The sequence below is a fragment of the Solanum dulcamara genome, chromosome 2 (genome assembly GCF_947179165.1).
Source record: "Solanum dulcamara chromosome 2, daSolDulc1.2, whole genome shotgun sequence".
In the NCBI taxonomy this organism is placed as follows: domain Eukaryota; kingdom Viridiplantae; phylum Streptophyta; class Magnoliopsida; order Solanales; family Solanaceae; genus Solanum; species Solanum dulcamara.
Window position 1 is genome coordinate 28,891,044 of NC_077238.1, and position 24,467 is coordinate 28,915,510.

The window sequence follows — 24,467 nt, forward strand, 5'->3', positions numbered from 1 at the left end:
GGTGGTAAATCAAACCCAACCTTCTCAATCCGTTCAAGCTATTTATTAGATCAACCCATTTTAGCCCAACTTATTTCAACCCCATTAAAAGTTGAGTTGATATATAACCCAAATTATTTCTAAAAAGATCTTGCCAAAATACAGTTTAAAAACTTTTTTTATTTGATATGTTATATATAGCTATAATAAAAAAAATTATTATGTACTACTAAAATATTATAAAAAATAAATAAAATAATTAAAACTTAGTAAAATTGGATTGGGTTGGGTCTTGACCCGTTCTATGCCCATTACCCAACCGTTTTGATCCAAGCAAATTTGGGTTGGGTTGGGTCTTGACCTCCCCAAATTTGACCCAACCCGCTCAATTGTCACCCCTAGATGTCTTACTTCTCATAGACATCTGTGTGTCTATTGATATGATTGGAAAACAATAAGAAAATCCATCGATGCATGGCTTAGATGTCCTAAAAATATACCTCTTTTGTATATGTGGCACAACTCAAATTTTGAGAGTCAACCATTTAATTTTGACCGTGAATTCATCATGGAATCTTTAAGTTTTTAGAAATAAAATTCAAATATTAGAAAATTATGTAAAAAGTACTAAAAGATATATAAAAATATTAAGATCAAAGCAAGACTTATTTGAATCTCAAAATCAGAAATGTGCCACGTAATTGGAACGATGAAATATCTAAAATTGTATTTTCAAACATCTGGATGAAGGTAGTGCTCCCATTCAATTATTTTTCCAGGATTGAAGTGTTGGTGAACAGTCATTTATTTCAATAGTATGGAGAAAGATTGCTCCTAGTGTTCATATATATCATCTTGAAAGCACACATGCACCATAATATGTAGAATTAGCAAATGGTCAATATGTAGAATTAGCAACTAGTGTAATCTACTATTTAACTTTATGCCTTGTGTTTGTTTCAATATGTAGAATTAGCAAATGGTCAAATCGTATTGATATCCAAATTAAAATGATGTTTTGCAAATATACTCATATTACAAGTATGTTTTTCATAGTATTTGTCAATCTTCCCCATATGGTCACCACACTCCTTACAATAAATAATCCATTGACACCCTCCTTTCCATCGCCTGCAAATAGCCTTTCAATTTTTTTGTCGTGGATTCTAACAGTAAACTCCTTGACCTACTTGATACTCAAATATTTTACCATTTTTCCATGGAGCTGAAGAGTATACCAGACCAAAGATCTATTGGTGAATTTTTCAAATCGCATAGTTAAACAAATTTCATCCACATTGTTTATAAAAGCGACAGTCAACAAAGAGGATCTTGCTTGAATGAAATTGTGGTCACAGTTAATGCATCTTTGGTCGCAGAATCTGAGAAAGGACCCATCACATTGTGCGAACGGTCATTGTCATCCTCTTCACTCTGCTCATCTACAATATCAATATCATTGATATATGTTTGGACAATTGTGTTACCACAAGTTCGTTTTGTGGTTCCAATCCCTTAGCAAGTAATAAAATATTTATCTCCTAAACAGTAGTAGATATAAAGTTGGAATAATTATTATTATACCCCAAAAAAGAAACTATTTACCATTGGATACCCCACTACTTTCATACCCCTTATTTTTAACTATTTCGCGCATTTGATACCATGAGAGTATATAATATATTATGATGGTATCAAGCATTGCGCTAAAGCACTGTCTCTTCTTTCTTGATACCACCAGAGTATATTATACTATAATGGTATCAAGAATAAACTGTTTGATAAATTATTTTATACCATCAAAATATAATATACTCTGATGGTATCAAAGAGGAACAAGGGAAGGGGCACTGCATAAATACATGTTTGATACCATGGAAGTATATATATACTATGATGGTATCAAGAAGAAAGAGACAGTGCTTCAGCGAAATTGCTTGATACCATCAGAGTATATTATACTCTGATGGTACCAAGAAGAAATTGTTATACTCTGATGATATCAAAGAGGAGCAGTGATGCTGACGTCAGCATGATGTCATGCGCGAAATTAAAAAAAAAATGGGGTAAGAGGGTAAATATTTTGGGTCATGAGTCTATTAAGGGTAAATAGTTTGAGTTGGGTCTAATTTAGGTAAATGATTTCACAATTGATCTATTAGGTGTAATTTTCCCTATAAAGTATTTAATTTATTAAAATAAGAGATCTACCGAAAATTATTTGTAGCAGCAAAACTTGAGGATGGACGAACATTTTTCTCTATTTGACAGTCGTGGATGTTCCAGCATGTTCTATCCATCCAAACCAAGTGGATGCCTCATTATTTTGCTCTTGTTCATAGTTTCCTACTGCCTCATTTGCAAAATTCATTTTAGGCCGAGAACTCCTGAAAAGATACCCATGATATTATTATAGAAATAAAAATATAATACTTTAAATAGAGAACAATAATAAACATGTACCATTCAGAAGGAAAAGTGAGTTGATTTATAGTGGCACCATAATTTTCCTCATAATTCTGTGGAAATCGGTTCAAATCTAAGCCTCAAACCTCCTATTGGTAGTTGTCTTGTAACAATGTCTCCATAAACACCCACGTCAGAAACAAATACTATTTCAAGCATGTTTAGCATGACTTGACCTCTAAAATCATTTGGGGATTTTAGAAAATAACACAGTTTCAGTGTTAGAAATATTGAATCCGACATATTTTGCAATACCTAGTGGAGAAACTAAAAATGAGAATCTCTCGGTTACAGAAAATTTAACCACTTAACCCCATTCTTTTACATATTTGAAGAATGAAATTAACAGCTTAATATTGGCTTGTAGAATACAGCTATATCGCACAAAATTATTCCCATAAATAATATCACCACCCCAATATAACGCAACCCGAACAGTATCAAAATTTATCATTTTCAAAAGAGAGAAAAATATGTGAGATAAATACAGTTTTTTCAAATTGAAAAAGATATATTTTTAGCTCATGCAAAATCGGATCAAAATAACATTTGCATGAACTTTTGGACAAAAAAATGGAACAAATGGATACTATAAAACACAAACCTTCAAAGATATGCACTTTTCAAGTACATATTAACAGTAGAATCGCATTAGAAATGCAAGGAAGGGAAGCAGAATAGGAAAAAGGACTTGTATAGCACATGAATTTCATGCACTATATAGGCCAAGGTTGACCAAACGTTCGTTAGCTTGGACGTTTAGTCAGGCCCGTATAGCACATAAAATTCATGCGTTATAAGTAGATTACTGCCTACCTCCTAAAAACAAAGTTCTAGTTTTTTCGAGGATGGAAATAGGTATGAAGATTGGATGTGGCTGGAGGGGTTTCCACACTCAGCATCCAAATTTATACTTCCAAACTACTATTATTAGTATAGATATGGATATGTTACAGTGGTGTTACAGATATTGTTAACCTCTAACAATTCAGTTTTCAAAAGAAAAAAGAAATTGAGGCAAAGAAGTTCAACTCACATGACAAGATTAAAGACATAATCCTCCATGGAAGCATGTTCTATTTTATAACTAGTTTTAATCATTCACTAAATAGCTCTTTATAGTTTGCGGTCCATTTAACTATAAGCTTTCAACTAGTAATTTGTATATTAATTCATAAATTCAAAAGAAAATACAAAAGGGGGGGAAATGGATTTAAATTTTTTCTTAAAAAGCCGTGATACCTAAGAACACTACTTATTAGCCACTCATCTCTTTTTGCTATCATATATCTGCACACGAATAGTACAAAAGGTCGTCAATTGAATTTCTAATGCAATCAAAGCGGAGAAATGAGAGACCAATTGTTTTCTACAAATGTAAATTTCCTTCAATCTAATTCTCTCCCATGGAGTCAACTGTCTACATGAATAACAACCCAAATCTTGTAGCTGGACAGGCTTGTCCACGAATGAATCACACTACAGACTACGGAGAAAATATTGAGTGTAAAGACAGCGGGCAAAATGGTCTGCAAGATTAATGTCGTCTGTGGATAAATTAATGCCAAAGCTTGCAACAAAAACCATTCCGTGGCCTCTTGCTGGATACTATTTCTGAAAAGGTATCAAGCAATTGACCAGCCAAGCTACTTGGATCATCAATTAGCGTTTGAATGAAGGTATTTACCACCCTACGTTCCTGCTCCGTTGATCGCAAACTAAACCAAGTAAGCAACTTTAACCTGAATTCCTTCTCAATCAGACCCTGACATTCCAGCCAGCGGATGATCTTGACACAATATTCAAAGTTCTCATCCAAGCCTCCTGTACGAATTTGGATAGGTGAACCATTGATTAGGGTGCTGTCAGAGTCATGTGTCTCACCATTATTGCTAGCTCCCCTCTTCCGACAACCTTCCATCTGAGAATCACCAGCTGACACATCTCCATTCTTCCCCTGGTTCCAGTTTTGGGAATCTCCACTACCATGTGATCTGGCAAGACCGTTCCTCTCATTGTCATGAGAGGTGGCATCATCATCTGCTTCAACAGTCAGCTCTAAAGTGCAGCAGTTATCTTCATCTCTGGACGAAGGGGTTAACTCTTCATTTAAATCGGGTACTGAAGCAACATTTAAGTCAAGCTGGCGAGAAGTAGATGGTTTCCTCTCTTCCTGTACAGGTTCAGGCTTAACAGTACAAGACTCACAGCATTTAGTAGATCCAGGTCCAGAGAATCCCTCTAAACAGCCTTGCTGTTGAGCCCATGCAAGTCTTAGAATTTTACCAAGGTCCCGGACCTTGAAGCCAGAATCGAATTCAATGTCTTTTCCAGTGTAGTAGCCTTCCTTGGAGCCAGAGCTTCCTCCAGTATCCTGATTGACCTGCCTTTTGTGTCCTGCTACTATATTAGATTTCCTGTGAATTATCTCAACACTCTTTGTGAAACACTTTGCCTCAGAGTGTCCCACATCACTTGCCTCTGTATAAGAAACTATCCGAAAAGAATACTCTGTGCAAGGCTGCAAATTTGATATCAAAATCCTTCTCTGAGTTCTTGGAAAGACACAGACAGGTTCGTTTGTATAAGTGTCTTCTCTGGCCATGCAGTACCAGAGCTTGTAGCCCTTGACATCATCAGAGGATGCAGCAGAAACTTCAATCAATACAATCACAACGGAAGATGATGTCACCTCCTCGAAAAGGAATTTGCACGCTGCAGGAAGTGAACCCTCTGGCAAGAAGTGGCACCGAGAAAGTATTACAAATAAAGTACTCTAGCTTGAATTTGCCCCAAGATAATGCCACCTTGAAGAGTAAAATAAGAAATGGTACCTGAGGAATTAGGAAGTTTGCTAGTCTTTGTTGCCAGACATTCATCACCCTTCTCGATGGCAATCGAGCACAATGACTGAACATCGCTGGCAATAGAAAGTCTGCTAACAATTCCTCGAGCCATCTTCGATGATACTCCATTCACTGGTCCAACTTCCATCTCCAATTTTGCCTTGGCTTCTTTAATAATTTCATGGAGTTCTTCAAATCTGGATGTCCCATCCAGGAGCCTGAAACTCAGGTATATTCTGTAGCAGAGGACATCAACACGGCGAGCATCCTTAGCTACACAAAGCTGTTTCTTCCAAAACCTACCAAGATCAACAGGTGAAGAGAAAACATTCAACTTGCAACAAGTCTACTGGTGGATTACAAAAAAAGAACCAATGTATGCTATTCTGGGACCATTACTGATACGATAACGGAGCAATTCTTAGCAAAATGAAACACAACAAGATTAACAAGCATTACTCACAAGAAGATAACTAATGCTTCCCTTCATGCAGGAGGGCTAAAATGGATAGGTAGAGTTGCAGAATCATTGCAATGAAGAAGATTTATAACGTCTAGCTTTTTTGAAATGACAGCTTACCGCTCTAAAATTCACTCAAAATGTCTTAAAGAGTTGCATAGTTTATACTAAAGAAAGAGCTATTGATTATTCTAATCAACCAGAAGAAATCAGTAAAGAACTCTAGCTTAAATACCTAATCAAGATTGAACAGAGAATAAACAATTATTATCTTCACCACTGCAAACTGCAAAGTGACACTTGTAAGCAGGAAGCTAATAAAAAAATTCAGAGGAAGATGGCTTCAAGACTTCTCCCTCTGCATAATCTTGTGCCAAGGGAATAAGTCCTCTTTCGACCTTCCTTTTGTAGGTTGACAGCATGCAGAGTAGATTCCTGAGTCACACACATTTTTACCATCAATACACATAAACACACATCTCCAGTGAAAATACAGCTGCTGTCAGCTCCAAATCATGTGTAGGGTAGTTCTTTTCATGGTTCTTAAGCTTCCTAGAGGCACATCAGAAGAGGTTGGGAAAGACTTGGCTGAGGCAAGTCAAGGACAGGTTAGGGGCAAGGGCGGCAAGACCAGAGAAGGAGCTAAGACCGCTTAGGCCTTTTACTAATGCCCCCACACTAAAAGAGAGAAATCTATGTAACTTTGGATCTTAGCAGCAGTTTCCGAAAAGACTAGTAGCCCTTATTCCTTGCATCAACAGGCAATCCCGCATAAAAGAAAGGCTACTGACTTGGCGGAAGTAGCGCGACAAAGAGCAAAGCGGAGCATTCACAAAGAAATGGTGTAAGCAGAAGGGAAGGCGCAACGGTTAGCGACTGCCCGAGGAGTGATCCCTCTCTTATTTTCCCCTTTTTTAAGATAAGAAAAGAGACAATAAGCCCGTCAACATTGAAGTCAAAGGGATTTCAGACAGAAGACCAATCAAAAGAAGGATGTTCCGGGAAAGAAGGAAACAAGGATATAATGGCCCTTCACCTTGGTATAGTTTTAGTTTGTATTGGTACTGAATGAACATATCAGCATTGGAAAGTGAGAACTATTATAATTATCTAAAGGAAACTTACCCGAGAATTCCAGAGACTTTACCACAAGAAGCACAACAATAGCTCCCATCTAGCTGCATCAGTTGTCCTAGATCAACAACTCCCACCTTCCCACGTTGGAGTGCACACTCAACGTGGCAAGTCAGGCCACAAGAGTCCCCCTGACCAGATTCAGATGTGCACTCCAACCAAAGACTAGGATCTTTGTTGTCATCAAATAAGTGACAGATGCAACAAGAGCACCGCTTGCAAAAAGTGTCATCTATAGAAATAGTTGCCCTGCATGCAGAATTTTTGCAGATCCATGAATTCGAACATTTCACATCTGCACACTGCTCCGTAGCTGATAATATTCGGAGAGGGTTTTCCCCTTTCCTGAGCTGCTTTCTAGAAGTATGATCCTTGGGACTTGAAGATACTCTTTTTTGTTCTTGAGTCTTCAATTGCTTTTTACTCAACTTTGGGAGTTGTTCAGACATTTCGCAATTGGATAAAATCAATTGCTTCTTTTCCTTGGACCAGATTTCAAGAATTTTGGAGTGCCTTTTAACTTCTTGAATTTCTCTGTAATGCTTTTCACACTGGACGAAACACCAGGAACACCAAAAACTGGATATAAAAAACATACGAGTTAGCATACAAAGAATCTACAGTTGAGGCAAACTGAAAAAACTGAGTGGATCCCATTAAAAGAAATGAAACAAGGATTTGTACACTAACGGAAATATGATTTGACCTGTCTTTTGAGCAAGAAAGTTCATATATAATTGCTTGCAGATTGTCAATACTTAATACAGAAAAAGGAGAGATATGCAGGACGATTTTCCATTCTTGCATTTAAAGATCTCAGAAACTAAAGCTCATTCCTGCCCATGTATATATATATATATATATATATATATATATATATATATATATATATGTGTGTGTGTGTGTGTGTGAGCTTCCATATGAGAGGGGCACTGTAGATGCCTTAGGAAAAAATATGTTGACAAAATGAAATTTCAGTTGATTTGAGTGCCAATAACTGACATTTCATCCCTTTTTCAAGGTAAAATCAAAGCGCTTAAGCCCTGAAGCGAGGCTCAAAATGTGTTTTGCGCTTCGCTCGCTTTATGTGCGCTTCAGTGTGCCATCAAGATTCCAAGGCAAACTTTTCCTTGTCAATGAGCCTCTTGTGAAGAAGTAACACTAAACAATAGATATTTCACTTTATCATACCTTTTGTTTCAATTTCTTTGGTCATATATTTGTCATTCATGTTTATAATTATTGGTCTTGGACTAAACATACATATTTGTATATTTTTCTCCCTTTGTGTCTTTTTTCATTAAAGTCCACACTTTATTTGCGCTTGAAGCCCCAATGGACCTTAGAGTTTTTTTGCGTTTTTCGCCTTTGATAACACTGAAACTTATGACATATGAAATAGGCAAACTTAAAAGGAAGTCGAAGTTTATTCTATCATTTATTTAATGCTACCGAAAATGATAATCCTGCATAACATTTTCAGAGTAAATTTAAAGAAATATGAAGAGTTAAAAGCATAATCTATTTAAAGATGGCACAAGTTATTACAAATGTCACAAGAAAAGAGTACAACCGAGAAGATCTATAGAAAGGTCTAAAATACTATTATTACTCGATATGTCTGAAAAGTATAATCTTTCTTTATCAAATGGAAATCTATGAACTTCTGTGAACAACAATTTCTATCATCAAACTGTGAAGTCTTTAGAATCATTACATTAAGGTACACAAATGGACATCGGACAAAAATCCCATCGCACTTGGGGGCCGTTTGGTAGTTGGTTAGAGTTATGTTAGGTATTAGTAATGCATGAATTAGTTATGACGGAATTTGTGTATTATCTTATATATGTTATGCAGAGTTTAGTTATTCAATTATTATTGTTCCACCTTCTATCCTGCATATAATAATATATAGATTCCCTCAATATTAGTTATGTGGATTTCTAAATTGCAAACCAAAACATGAATAGTCTACCTCCTAACCAGCTACCAAACATGGTATTACTTATGCAGGATTTAATGCTTGCATAACTCACCTTCAAACTAGCTACCAAATGACCCCACATCTTTGGTCATATAAATTTTTAGCCACTTCCCCCGGGATCAACCCCCACCTCTAAAAAAGTAATGAAGCGAAATAATAGTTCTAACATGTTGATTATAATTCACAAAGTGACGGTGTTCATTGTGCATTAGCATTTCAATGTTCATTTGTTCTTAAATAGAGACACATAAACCATCTTCCTCTTGAAGTTACCAAACGCTACAGAGCTAGCATCAGCCAACAAGAAGAATGCACTTTTTTTTTAAAACGGGTAACTTTGTATTCCTCAACATTAAGAGATATGTTGGCAACCTCCAAAAAGTGAGCTACAAAGTGATATTAATCACAAAACTCCTATGAAATTCACTATTTGTATTTCATCATCTATACTACTCCCTATGTCCCAAACTCACTTTCTGTTTTAATCAATCCCAAAAAGAATGACACATTTCCTTAATTGGCAAGTATTTAATAACGCTATCAACATTTTCCCATGTTAGGTCCAACTTATTTTGCAAAATATCTACAGAGGTGTACTCTTTTAAGGGTAATTTTGGAACATTGCAAAGTCTTCCCATATTTCTCTAACTCTGTGTCCAGTCAAACTACATCATATAAATTGGGACGGAAGAAGTATGTTCTTTACACAAGAAATATAAGGACCTAATACAATTCCATTTGATCTTCTGAATGGAGCTGGATCTGCCTTCAAAAATTCTACCATTCTCTCCTTCCATAATCCACCATATACAAGTTGGGATTATTCTCCACCATATCTTCTGACTTTTACTACCTCCATCCCCTCTGATCCAGCAGCTTAATAAATTTGTTGTGTGTTCTAGCATAGTCCAACTTTCCTTGGTGAAACTAATAGTTGTAACTTTGCATTGAAGAAACAAATGGTTTTTTTTTATGTTGCCTCTTCATATAGAGAACATCTAGATGCTACTTGTATTCTTCTTTTCCGGTAGAACTTCATGCGTAAGAAAAGCTCTCCTCACAACCAGCCAAGAGAAACATTTCACCTTGATTGGTGCCATGTTCTTCCACACAGGCTTCCAGGGCCACAGTTGAAACTCCTGCACATTCATATATTTCCCTTGTGTAACCCTTGCTCACTGTAAATATTCCATCACTTTGATGCTTCCATCTGATTGTATCAGCTTCAATATTTGTGCCCAACTTCCCACCTAACTCGGTAGTTCAGCCACACTATCACTTCCCATTCATTTAGCAACCTTCTGAATGTTTGGTCCAACCTTGAGGTGCAAGATTCTTAAACTGTGCAGTCAGGTTTGCTACTAATAGAGAACATAGGGAAAAGTTCTTGTGGTATTCTATTTCCAGTCCTATTTTACCTTTCCAGAATAAAATCCTGCTGTCATTTCCTATCGTGTAACAGGTACTCCTCTTAAAATCATGCCGTAGATTTCTATTAGATCTCCACACCCCTAAACCATATGTGTTTGTGACCTGCTTTGTACACCAGTGTCCTTCTTGGCCAAATTTTTGTTGGACTACTTCCTTCCAGAGAGCTTAATGCTCCACATTATATCTCCATAACAATATCATAAGTAGGCTATTATTTTGCAGCTTTAAATTCTTAAACCCCATACCTCCTTGAACTCTGTTCTGCCGAGCTATCTCCCACTTTACCAAGTGAAAACTCTTGCCCTCCCTATTGCCATTCTAGAAGAAATTCCTCCTCAATTATCTACGATGTCAATTACCTTGCTTGGCATAGGAAATAGAGACATTACATATATTGGTAGAGCATTCAGCACTAAGTTTATCAAAATGAGTCTCCCGCCCAGAGAAAAGTATTGAGACTTCCATAGAGCTATTTCTTTTTTTAAATGGTTAAGTGACTTCCACATAGCTAACTTTTCTTTTTTGACAAAAACTTCCACAAAGCTAACTTCATCTCTGATTTTTCAACGATTTCATCCCATATCTCCAAAGCTTTGTGTTTTGACCCCAATGGCATACCAAGATAAATAGTAGGTACTTTCTCCACTCTACAATCCAAAATGTTTGCCAAAACCAGTATATGCAAAGGCTTCAATATCATTAATATCATCCTAAGGTAGCTAATTTGGTCTAGTGTAACATCACAGAATAACTGTGCCATCTGCATATAAAAGAAGACAAATCTCCAGCACCTCACCTGTTGTATTCCCTACTCTGAATCCCTTCAGCAATCTGTTGTGATTAGCAATCCTCATCATGCTATTGTGACCATCCATAACTATGATAAAAAGAAGATGGGGCATAAGATCACACTGTCTAAGTCCCCTTTCGGCTGGGAAAAAACCAACTGGTTCTCTATTGACAAGTATAGAGAACCTAGTAGTTTTTATACAGAATTTAATCCATTTCAGTCATCTATTGACAGAGGCCATCTTGTCTAAGCACACTGATAAGGAAGTTCCAACTGAGATGATCATAGCTTTCTCAATGCGTAATTTGCAACATGACCTTTGGATCCTCCCCTCTAATCCTATTATCAATACACTCACTGGTTATCAATGCAACATCCATAATTTATCACCCCTTAATGAATGCCATTTGATGTTTGTTAACAAGATTGCCTACCACCTTTTTTAGCCTTTCAACCAACACTTTTGAGATGATCTTATACATACCAGAGATAAGACTAATGGATCTGATGTCCCCAAGTTCAATGGCTTCTACTTTCTTGGGATCAAAGCCACAAAATGTAGCATTGAAGCTTTTCTCAAAAAACTGTTGAGCATGGAAATTTTGTAGGGTGAGAATTATGTCCTCCTTAAGCATGTGAAACCTTGATAAAAAGCCATTTGGAAAACCGTCGGGGCTAGGTTATTTATCAGTAGCACATAGCTTGATTCCTTCAAAAAATTCTTCCTCCTCAAACTAGGAGAAGTTTATTGCAGTCAATTCTCTCTGATGGAAATTTGGCTATACATTAAAGTCTCCAGAAAACATGCAAGGGCACCCACATACCCCCTATAGCTGCTAATTCCACCATAACTCCTTTCTCTCCATTCTCTCACAATCAGCATATACAGTAGTGAAGTACCAATAAATCCTGATTGATCCCAGAGAATTTACAAGTATTTGATTCCCCACTATCCACATATTCCCCTTTTCGGTCTCTTTTATCCCACAACACAATAATCCCCCCACTGTTTCTCATCGAATCCAACTCCACAATTACATAATATGCATTCCCCAGTGATGTACTAATGATCCGACCAGGTTCCTTTTATTCTCCCTGTTCAACTCCCACATCCCAGGATAACAATTATACTTTCATTATGTACCAACTTTTGTGTTTCTCCTCGTGTTTCTTATTTCACTTTGTGGCTCTCCCTCCTTAAATTTCATGTGAAATTATAGATCTTTGAACTCTTTTGTGAACAATTGCTTCTTAATATGTGCGTCTACCACTAAAGTTATCTCCTTTTCCACCCTGTTGTTTGTTCCACTTTCATAACAACAACAACAACAACAACATACCCACTGAAATCCCACAAGTGGAGTCTGCGGAGGGTAGGATGTGCACAGACCTTACCACTACCTCATGGAGGTAGAGAGGTTGTTTCCGAAAGATCCTCAGCTCTTGATCCACGTTCATAAACGAAGGCAAATGCTTCTTTTTCACCTCCTTTGAACGCAACCCCAAACTCTTGGCTCATCTTGATTATATTATTATGCACCCAAAGAATTGCAGTATCTTCAAGTACTTGATAACTTACTAGCATAGACTCCTCACATGTTAGCAAGACATATGGAAGGGGAATTAGGTCGCCATTTATTGCCATGTAATCCTTTGTTCGACCCTCGGTTTCTTTACTTTCCTTCTCCTCCATCTAAAGTTAATGAGTTGATTCTTGCGTCTCTGACTCATTATCTGAAGTCTGATCAGCTCCTCCCAATTGCACCTTGTTATAATCGACTTGTTGTTCTCCCTGGCCAAACAAGTTTTGACTTCTTCTTTCGCTAAATAAACCACCATTGAGGGATTAAAAATCACATCCGAGTTTATTTTTTGTAACAAAGGGTTCAACTATTAATTTTTTGATAGGCTTTTATTTGTTCCTTATTTAAAAAGCCCAACCTTCCATCCTTCTCAATTAAATGGCCTAACTTACTATTTTCCTTTACTATAGTAGATCCATCATCTACTAGGGCCATCTCATTTAGAAAAGTACCCTCAATCATGTGCCTTTCATCTACACACTCAGCACCAATACAGGTATTGTCGCCGACCTGCAAAATTTTCATGCCCTATCCCTATCCTCCCATTTTTGTAGGTGTAGATATAACTCCTCCACATCAAAACTCCACCCATGTTCTCTCTCCAATTGTACTGCACTCACCTTTTTCTATTTTCTGATACCTTGCTGGAACTTCAAGCCAGATGGGTAGCAAGAAGATGAGATTCCCGTTGCAATGCAATCGTTTCCAGAAAATTTTTTCAATGGGCCTTTAACTCAAACATGAACACATCTCAAATGATTTTTCAATTCAGTCTCTTTCTCCGTATCCAACCAGCCATTGCATTTTTCATTGACCAATTTAAGAGCGATTTGACCAGAGAAAAAGTGTAAGCCCTATATTTCGAATCCAGAACCAGTCAAACATGGTAAAATTTGAAAAGACTCTTGTTGGTGTCCACCATCAGTTATAATTGCCTTCCTTGCCTCCAGCAATCTCCCATCAATATTCATGTTCTGCAGCAACCCTAGATTGTAATTCAAACACAAATTTAAATCTATTCATATTATATGCGTGTACCTCCCTGTGCGGCATTCCAAGATTATTGAACCCATCGTCTTACATCACTTTAGACGGAGAATCGTCCTCACCTGAAATTTCCAACTAAACACATGCTCAAGATATCCTTGTCATCGAACTATAAAGAATTTTTTAGAGATACCTCCTCATCCCCAATCGATAGCTCCATCTATGTCCATTTATTTTTGTGTAATGCTTCTTTTATGGTCCCCCTTCCCTGTGATGAGGTGATGTTGGTATCCCCTAAGCTTTAGTAGCTCTTTGTATGAGAAGGTCACTCTCAACGAAGCCTTCTATTTTTGTCACCAATTGTATCCATCCCCCATTAGATATATTTTCATGTAGGATAATTACTATTGTCTTGGCCCTTAACAGAAATGATAGAAACAAATCTCCAGCATTGATTAAATTTCTGAGACAAAATAAGGTTTGTCGAGAAATCCCTACATCGCCAAGACTTGAAAGTCTTTCCTTTGTTTTAACAACTCCTTGAGCCTCCTGCAGATCTATAGTAGCACTTCTTTGCTTATAACAAGCCTTCTTATATGATGCCTTGCACTTTCCACCCAATCATACCAAGTCCCTACTTTAGATCTAGAGATTGTCTTTCTTAAAAAGAGGTTGTCTTTCTCTGTTTTCTTCATTTCTAGGTTCTAGACAACCATGGCACACATATTTGTGCCTACAACAGTAGCAAAAGCCTATAAAGTGTCTAAGCCACAGTTTCATGCTTCCTTACTCTATGATAAAGAAATGAATCTTAGACTTAGCTCTTGAGCGCAACTCAAACCCAAAAGCTAGCTCACAAAGTGAGGATTGCTTCAACTATATAAATAGGCCAATTCCACATCCCACAACCAATGTGGGATGACTTAACACTCTTGTTATCATTTTATCAATCTTCTAATCCATGCAGGATTTGATTTCAAATTCATGAACCAATTAGATCTAATATGTTCTTTATAGCATTTTCTTCATACGGTTCCAAAAAATTGTTTGGTAACTTTCTTGTGATTTTTAGGTATAAGTTGAATGATAGTTTTATTTCCAAAAAATAGATTTATAACGGAACAGAGAACACTCTTTCCCACGCGAACTTCTCCGGCGAACAACTCATCCTCCAGCAAAATTCCTCTCAAAAGGTTCTGTATTTGCCTTGCTTCTTGCTATATTCAAGAAACCCCACATTGATTTCTGAAGGTACCCTCAGTAGGCTCTGATTTCCAACGGCTACCATTTCTCCGGCGAACTTCTCCGGCTTCACCGTCGAAGACTGCAACAACCTCTTGTCGCCGACGGACAACCACTTTGAAGTTGTTTTCTCCTATCTGAAGCCGACAGCAGCTTTGATATTATTATCTTCTTTTCTGGCGGCTTTTGCTTTGTTCTATTTATCTTTGATATTTGCAGGAATAGGAATATTTGTTTCCTCTGCAGTTTCTAGCTTGCTGGGTTTGGGGTTGTTTTGAATGCACCCCATCTGTTCGATAAATTGTCTAAGAAGGAAAGGAGCTTGCTGGTAAGCCAACGCGAAAGGTAATCCCGACGTGAACAGTACTTCTGAAGTGAATAGTGTTTTTCGGCGGCAATCAGGTTCATTTCAACTGGAGTTGGTACCTCCGGTTTCCGTTTTCCAGTTTCCATATCTTCCCATATTTATTCTTTGTTCTTTATACTTGTAATTACATTTTGCTGACTTTAGACCTTAGAATAATTTAGTAGTTCTTACACGTTTTCGTGGCTTTGGATAGTGATGGTAGAACTAGGGTCATGTTCTCGCTCAGGGATGGGGACGGGGACGAGGGTAAGGAGGGGTAAATGGGTTGAAGGAGCGTCTAGACTGAGAGTAAGTTCTTGGAACATAGGGACGTTAACGGAAAAATCCATAAGCTAGTTAAGATTCTTAAGAAGAGGAAGATTAATATAGCTTGTGTCCAAGAGACCAAATGGGTAGGTTCTAAAGCTAAGGAGGTAGACGGGTATAAGCTTTGGTTCTCTGGCAGATCGAAGTATAGGAATGGGATAGGTATTTTAGTAGATAGTGATCTAAAGGATCAGGTGGTGGAGGTTAGGAGAGTCACTGATAGGATGATGTCGATTAAGGTGGTCATTGAAGGGATCACGTTGAACATTATTAGTGCTTATGCGCCGCAAGCGGGCTTAGACGAGGAGGTTAAGAGGCGCTTTTGGGAGGACTTGGACGAACTAGTGAGAGGCATATCGCCTACTGAGAAGCTTTTCGTGGGAGGGGATTTCAATGGGCACATCGGGTCTATTTCGGGAGGGTATGATGTATGCATGGAGGCTTTGGCTTCTGGGACAGAAATGGAGGTGGAGTCTCACTTTTGAATTTCGCAAGAGCTTTTGGGTTGGTGATAGCCAATTCGAGTTTTCCAAAGAAGGAGGATCATTTGGTAACCTTCTATAGTTCGGTGGCTAAGACCCAGATAGATTTTCTACTCCTTAGGAAGGACGATAAAGGTCTGTGCAAAGACTGTAAGGTCATTCCGACCGACAACCTAACAACTCGACATAAACTCTTGGTGATGGATTTAGGGATCAATATGACGAGAAAGAAGAGGGTTGGGGATGACCGACCTAGGATCAGATGGGGAGTTTGACCACGGCTAGTGCCCTGGAAATGGGAGAGAAATTGAAGGATATGAGGGTCTGGGATAGTAGCGGGGATGCGACAAGTATGTGGGTTAGGACGGCTAGTTGTATTAGGGCTGTAGCAAGGGAAGTGTTGGGAATCTCGATTGGTAGTCGTAGTCGGCATCGAGGGGACTGGTGGTGGAATGGAGAAGTGCAAGGGAAAGTGGAAGCAAAGAAGATGGCGTATGCGAAGTTGATAGAAAGCAAGGATGAGGTGGAGAAGTGGACGAATGGGGAACTTTATAAGATAGCGAGGAAGGAGGCGAAGTCCGCGGTTTCGACAACAAAATCGGCAGCTTTAGAACACCTTTACACTGAACTAGAAGAGAAAGACGGGGATAGGAAATTGTTCAAGCTAGCTAGGGCGCGGGAGAGAAGGACACGCGATGTGGATCAAGTGAGGTGCATTATGGACGAGCATGGAAAAGTATTGGTAGACGAGACCCTCATTAAACATAGATGGCAGTCCTACTTCCATAAACTCTTGAATGAAGAAGGGAACAGAGAGATTGTGTTGGGAGATTTGGAACAGTCAGGGAGGCGTCGCGAGTTTGGGTGTTGCATGAGTATTACGATTGAAGAGGTTAAGGGTGTTGTTCGTAGGATGCGCTGGGGAAGAGCGATCGGACCTGATGAGGTTCCTATGGAATTTTGGAAGAACACGGACTCGGTAGGTTTGGAGTGGCTGACTAGGCTATTTAATGTCATCCTTAAGACGGCAACGATGCCCGAAGAATGGAGGTCGAGTGTACTGATCCCCCTATACAAGAATAAGGGGATATCCAGAGCTGCGACAACTATAGAGGTATCAAGCTTCTAAGCCATACTATGAAAGTGTGGAAAGAGTGGTGGAGATGAGGGTGAGGAGAGAAGTGTCTATTTTAGAGAACCAGTTCGGATTTATGCCGGGACGCTCAACTACTGAAGCCATCCATCTTATGAGGAGATTGGTGGAGCAGTACAAGGAGAGGAAGAGGGACTTGCATATGGTATTCATTGATCTAGAAAAGGCTTACGATAAATTTCTACGAGAGATACTGCGGAGATGTCCGGAGGCTAAAGAGGTACCGGTGGCGTACATTAGGGTGATCAAGGACATGTATGAGGGTGCCAAAACCAAGGTAAGGACAGTAGGAGGGGACTCAGAGCACTTTCCAGTTGTGATGGGGTTGCATCAAGGATCAGTTCTTAGTCCGTTTTTATTTGCCTTGGTGATGGATGGACTGACACGACAAATTCAAGGTGAGGTGCCATGGTGTATGCTTTTCGCGGATGACATAGTCCTGATCGATGAGACTCGTAGTGGAGTTAACGCTAAGCTGGAGGATTGGAGACATACCTTGGAGTCTAAAGGGTTTAAGCTGAGTAGGACCAAGACAGAGTACTTAGAGTGCAAGTTTAGTGAGACACCTCAGGAGGTTGACGCGGAAGTTAGGCTTGGAGACTAGGCCATCCAAAGGAAAAGTAGTTTCAAGTACCTTGGGTCTGTCATGCAAGGAAGTGGGGAGATTGACGAGGATGTCACACACCGTATTGGGGCAGGGTGGATGAAATGGACGCTCGCTTCCAATGTGTTATGTGACAAGAGGGTGCCACCACAACTAAGGGCAAGTTCTACAAAGTGGTGGTTAGACCGGCTATGTTATATGGGGCGGAGTGTTGGCCAGTTAAGGTCTCCTATGTTCAAAAGATGAAAGTTGCCGAGATGAGAATGTTGAGACGGATGGCTCCTGGTATGCCCACACATCCATCTCAACATGCGGAAAATGCGACTGAAATGGTTTGGGCATGTGAAGAGGAGGGACCCAGATGCCCAGTGCGGAGGTGTGAGAGGTTGGTCGTGGATGATTTCAGAAGAGGTAGGGGTAGGTCGAAGAAATATTGGGGAGAGGTGATTAGACAGGACATGACGCAGATGCAGCTGACCGAGGACATGACCTTAGATAGGAGGGTGTGGAGGACCCACACTAGGATAGAAGGCTAGTACATAGTCACGGTAGTCTACCGTATTAGTAGACGCTTTAGCAAACTATAATTTCTAGTTCTCTAATGTCTGCTATTATCTATTACTTCCCGTACTTTTCCTACTTTGATTACTCTATTTTATTTGTAGCGCTCCTGTTATTTGTCTTATCATTTCGCTTTGAAATTATTATTTTTTCCTCTTCACTTCTTAGCCTTATCTAACGTTTTTTATGCTCTTTTTTGAGCCGAGGGTCTCTCGGAAACAGCCATCCTACCTTAGTAGGAGTAAGGTCTGCGTACAATTTACCCTCCCCAGACCCCACGTTGTGGGATTACACTGGGTTGTTGTTGTTGTTGTTGTTGGTTGTTGATCAACTTAATAGTAACAAGTTTCATGTTTCCTTATTCTATGATAAAGAAATGAATCTTGGACTTAGCTCAATTCTAAAGTTAGACCATAAGATGAGGATTGCCCAAAACCTTATAAAGCGACCAATTCACATTCCACAACCAATGTGGGACAAATTAACACACTTCTCCCCCCCCCCCTTTGTCGCACGACTCGACCTGCTGACAGGAGAATGGATAACATATTATAGGGGTCCAACATTAGGCAAACCAAGAATTGGGATGAGTCTAACTTTGATATCAAGATAAGAAATTGATCTTGAATGCAACTCAAACCCAAAAGCTATCTCACAAAGTGAGGACTGCTTAAACTATATTGATAGGCCAATTCCACATCCCACAACCAATGTGGGATAACTTAACACTTCGTTATCCTTTTATCAATCTTCTAATCCATGATGGACATTCATGACCCAATTAGATTTAATATGTTCCTTATAGCATTTTCTTCATATGGTTGTTGTTCAACTTAATAATAAGTTGATGGAAAATTGAAGGAAATCGAGTTCTTGAAATTAAACATGGATTTATGATGGCATCACACATCATATGTGTTTTAGACCAAAAAAAACAATTGCATAAACTCTTTGACATAAGTGGGAATTCAATGTTCCATTTAAATTTTGATGTGAATCCAAAAAACAAAACTAAACTATATATCCTACATGTTTATCATAACAGACACCTAGTTTTATAGGTCATATGACAGAAAAACAGTGCCTTTACAGGAATGTTGAAAACCCAAGTAAGGACAAAAATGTTCACACTCAAACTTTGCTCACAATTTGAAAGGACAGGTGGTTGTGCAGCACTACATTAAAAGATGAAATTCCAAACATCTTAATGTTAGCTTGTATCCATATTCAACCATTACCGAGAATAGAGAAGATAATACATGGATCTACACTTAAGAAGGAATGTTCATAACTAGGAGATGAATGATTTACAAGAGCTGCTAACAACACTAGGTAGTTGCACTTTGAACACCTCGAAGGACTGACAAGCTGAAATGGGGCAATACAAGAGATGGGTCATTTTCAGTCAAAGCAGCAATGAACCTAAAGAAAGGGTAAAGGCCCAGCATGAATTATTTAATTTTCGAAATTTCATTTTAAGGGTAAACCACCACCTCTCAGGTCCCTGATTCTACCATAGATGCCAATGGTAAACCTCCCCACATGACTAGAAGTAGATAAATAGGAATTAATTCTAACTCCTACAATGCAATGAATAATTCATGGCAAAACTAAGTCGTCTGTTTCAGCTGAACAGTCTTAATAGTGGTTTGACCCAAGACAATCTCAGCAACAGAAATAAGTAGCTTGTAAATAGTTGTTATATGTGTCAAAAAAACACAAAAAAAATCAATCATTTGTTTCTACAATGTTCAATAATAACAGATTTTGGAGCATGTTCCTTTCAATTTTTGGACTAATTCAGGTCATGCCATTCAGTTTAAAAGATGAATCTGAAAGCTATAGCCAAACTATGAAGATTTGGGAGAGTGTGGTGAAGGTGAGGGTGAGGAGAGGATTGTCAATCTCAAAGAATCAGCTCAGATTCATGCCGGCGCGGTCGACTACTGAAGCAATCCATCTTATGCGAAGACTGATGGAGAAATTTAGAAAAAGAAAAAAGGATCTCCCTATGGTGTTCATTGACTGAAAAGGCTTATGACAAAGTTTCGAGGGATGTTCTCTAGAGGTGTCAGGAGGCTAAAGGTGTCCCGATGGTGTATATTAGAGCGATAAAGGACATGTATGTTGGAGTCAAGACTTGGATTACGACAGGGACTTAGAGCATTTTCCTGTTGAGATGGGACTACATCAGGGATCTGTGTTGAGCCCTTTTCTTTTTGCCTTGGTGATGGATAAGCTGACACGTTCTATTCAGGAAGAGGTTCCATGGTGCATGCTATTTGCGGACGACATAGTTTTGATTGATGAGACTCGAGACAGAGTTAATCATAGGTTGGAGGTTTGGACACAAACAATGGAGTTCAAAGGATTCAGATTGAGTAGGACCAAAATAAAATACATGAAGTGCAAATTTAGTGGTGCGATGAATGAAGAGGGCATAGAAGTGAGGCTTGCCACCCAATTTATCCCAAGACAGAAAGCTTTAAATATCTTGGATCCATCACCTAGAGTAGTGGAGACATCGATGATGATGTCACATACCGCATTGGGGCAGTATGGATGAAATGGAGGCTTGCCTCTAGAGTCTTGTGTGATAAAAAAGTATCACCTAAAATTAAAGGTAAGTTCTACAGAATGGTGGTCCAACGTTGTTATATGGAGTGGAGTGTTGGCCAGTAAAGAACTCTCATGTTCAGAAGATGAATGTTGCGAAGATGAAGATGCTGAGATGAATGTGTAGACACACTAGGAGTGATAAGATTAGGAATGAGGTTATTCGAAAGAAGGTGGAGTGGCATCTGTGGCAGACAAGATGAGAGAAGCGAGACTGAGATGGTTTGGGCATGTGTAGAGGAGGGGTGTCGACATCCTAGTTAGGAGGTGTGAGCGGTTGGATGTGGGGGTTATGCAGAGGGGTAGGGGTAGACCGAAAAAGTATTAGAGAAAGGTGATTAGACAAGATATGGCGCTACTCCATATCACCGAGGACATGACCTTAGATAGAAAGGAGTGGAGGTTGCGGATTAGGGTAGAAATCTAGTAGGGATAGAATGGTGTCTTGTCGTGTGTCGGTTTAAAATGGTTGTAGGTCTAGGAGTGTCTTTATAGTTGTGTTGTTATTGCCTTTAATTGTCATATTACTTTGATATCATTATTGTTCTTGTCTTGTAAATTTGCATTATTTTTTTTGTCATTATACTATATATATTGTTTTCTTTCTCTTACTTGGGACTGTAATTTTTGAGTCGAGAGCCTTTCGAAAATAGTCTCTCTATCTCCATTAGGTAGTGGTAAGGCCTGCGTATATCCTACCCTCCCTAGACCCCACTTGTGGGATTTCACTGGGTATGTTGTTGTTGTTGAAAGATGTAGGACATGGAAAGTCCGTAAAGCCATCAAGAAAATCTAGATTACAGTACTTGCTAGTATTTTTGGTGTGTAAAGGAATCACAAATGTTTTGATGGAATCTTAACTCGAAACCACTCCCTGAAGGCTAGATATTTACTTAATCTGTTTAGCTTTAGCTGGTTCAATCTGACCCCTCTAAATAGCTTTGATCAATTTTGGTATTTTGCTGCTCCCTAGTTCAGCTCGTATCTCTTTTGTATTAGAGTTGACTTAATATTTTCTTTGTATCTCCTTTTGTAATTTCTGCATATTTTTGATACCATCTATGAAATGTAATTCATAAAAAAAAAACATAAGTAGGAAAGTCAGTTTCAACTAACTATACTTATCTTTATATGCTCTCACAAATCCCTTAATTTATTGAGCATCATTTCTTAATTTTATGCACCATACATTTCACTTTTTTTACGAAGGACAGTAACCTCAGATATCAGAGAAAACATCTACTATAACATATATGGACTTTAGGAACTTCATCCTCAATGTAGTCTTATAGAGCTTCAGAGTTATAGTTCAATCATACTGAAAAGCGTAAGACTAAAACATTCACACTGAAACCTAGAAAGTTAACCACAGTGAAATGAGTGAAAATAAGAAATCAAAATAGGAAGTTAAATTGGATAGAGACCAGAAGACCTAGTTTCCCACCTTCCCATGGCTAAGATTGAGAGCCTAGGGCCATGAATTGGTATATATACAAATCTTGCCACAAAAAGAAGGGAAACAAGAATTGAAGAGTAAATCCAAGAATCACCATAACTATTCTTTATACTCAAATACCATGGAGGTGAGGAAAGGATTTAAACAAGCAATCTACAGATCCAAAAACAAAATACATTTTTATGCTAATGTAGTTTCTCATGCTGAGGTGGTAAGGTAGATAATTCCCGGGCCATGAGATTAAGTGGAGATTCTCACCTTTATAAATCCATCATTGATAGCCAAATAAGGATGTGGCAGCAACCCCTCCCTGTGACAATAAGATGTGACAATAAGATGTTAAGTTTCAGAAGTGATACATCTCTGCAACTTAGGTCTCTAAAATGAGAGACAACCCGTTTATAAAAATATTGATTACCCTTGTGTCCAGCATCTTAGGAACAGGCAATTCAAATTCCACAATCAAATTTTGACAGAACATTTAAGTTACCTAGATACAAAATTTCAATATAAACACAAACACACATGACACTACATAGTCATTTTCAGACAACCATACCAAACACGAAACATTACTCCCTCCATTTGTGCCTTACTTTTTTTTTTAAGTCTCCTACTTAGTTTGTTTAAAAAAGAATGGCAAATTTCTATGTTTAGTGAGTTCTTAATTTCGATATTTCATTCACCCTTAATGACACTCCCTTATAGAAATGACATGACATCTTTAAGACCACAAGATTCAAAGGATATTTTAAAAATGCTATATGCATCCTAGTTTAAAACCACAAAACTCAAGACAAATTACATTATTAAACCCCGTCCCTACTCCTAGTCAAACTAACACACAAATTAAAATAGAGGAAATATTAAATCGCATTACAAAGAATTGTAAGAATCTCATAGATATGATAGAATATGATCTTGTAAATATAGTATAGTTTGATTTACTCCTATAATTATGTATTTTGATTCTCATTCCTTTCTTAGAATATGTATATTTACCTACTTAAACCCCAATGTCCCAAACAACCAAGATTTCCCCACTACCCTTTCGGATTCAAGATTGGTCCACCCTACCAATTTGTTACTCCACACTCTTCGAAATTTTGCATCTGTTACTTGGTCCTTTATTCTTTTTTGGAAAGCATGGGAGAAAAATCATCCTTTCACGACCTCCCTTAATCACCATCCTTTTGTCAAGTTCTTTACCTCTCACATTTAATGATATTATTCTAGTCATGGTTAAACTAACTGCACTTTCACCTACCTCACTTTGCTCCCACCTGCCGCTTTTATTAATAAAACAACAAATAAGAAAATTAAAGCTATTCTTACTACAGAAAGAGACCTTTCTCTCAATAACAACAAAGGTGTCTGAGACTTTTAATAAATCAGCACATGCATCACTGTTCAAACTAGAACCTGCAACACTAACATGGTGCTAATGGAAAATCAGCTACCCCAACAAGAAATACAAAAATCATTCACACAAAAAAGGCAATCACGCAATGAGCATTTGGAAAATATTGCTGTCCTATTTCTTCACATTGCTCATATTCAGCAAGAAAACAAACCAATGATGCCCAGCAACCCCCAGAATTACCTCGTAACAGTCAAAACACCTCATCACGAACAAGAATATATTAAGTACCCAGAAAAGATAAATAATTAAGCATTAACAAAATTTCACACAAACAATTAACGAAGACGAACTACATAGAAAGATTAGTAACAGATCTGGAAGCAAACACATTCAGCAAACAACTAATAAGAAGACAAATATATAAAAAAAAAACATGAGAAAAAACAGAGAAATCTGAAGAAAGTACCTGCTGTGAGTAAGGAAAGAGGAGAGAAAAATTTAGGGTTATCGAAGGGAAGGGGAGTGGGGTAGGGGGGGTGAAGGGTTTTGTTCGTTTGGAGAGTAATGAAAAATCCTCTCTGTGTTAAAGGAGACTTGGCTCCTGTTAATGTTAGTTGGTGTTGTACGAAATTTCTGTAGGAGTATTTGTTTAAC

General features: G+C 38.2%; 1 protein-coding gene and 1 long non-coding RNA gene across 3 annotated transcripts; both read right to left on the reverse strand.

Annotated features, from left to right (window-relative positions):
- Positions 1 to 967: 967 nt before the first annotated feature.
- Positions 968 to 3,124, reverse strand: LOC129875953 (uncharacterized). 2 transcript variants are annotated; one of them, XR_008763254.1, is made up of 3 exons: positions 3,050 to 3,124; positions 2,191 to 2,366; positions 968 to 1,421 (listed from the first exon to the last, which is right to left on the reverse strand). It is a non-coding gene; the product is annotated as an uncharacterized LOC129875953 (long non-coding RNA). The 2 variants fall into 2 exon arrangements; XR_008763255.1 differs by lacking the exon at positions 3,050 to 3,124 and adding an exon at positions 2,443 to 2,512.
- Positions 3,125 to 3,796: 672 nt separating this feature from the next.
- On the reverse strand, positions 3,797 to 24,467 carry LOC129880480 (VIN3-like protein 1). The gene is made up of 5 exons (XM_055954524.1): positions 24,280 to 24,467; positions 22,709 to 22,760; positions 6,877 to 7,464; positions 5,280 to 5,590; positions 3,797 to 5,178 (listed from the first exon to the last, which is right to left on the reverse strand). The coding sequence occupies exons 3-5, from the start codon at positions 7,332 to 7,334 to the stop codon at positions 4,004 to 4,006; spliced, it is 1,944 nt and encodes a 647-aa protein (XP_055810499.1). The 5' UTR covers positions 7,335 to 7,464; positions 22,709 to 22,760; positions 24,280 to 24,467; the 3' UTR covers positions 3,797 to 4,003.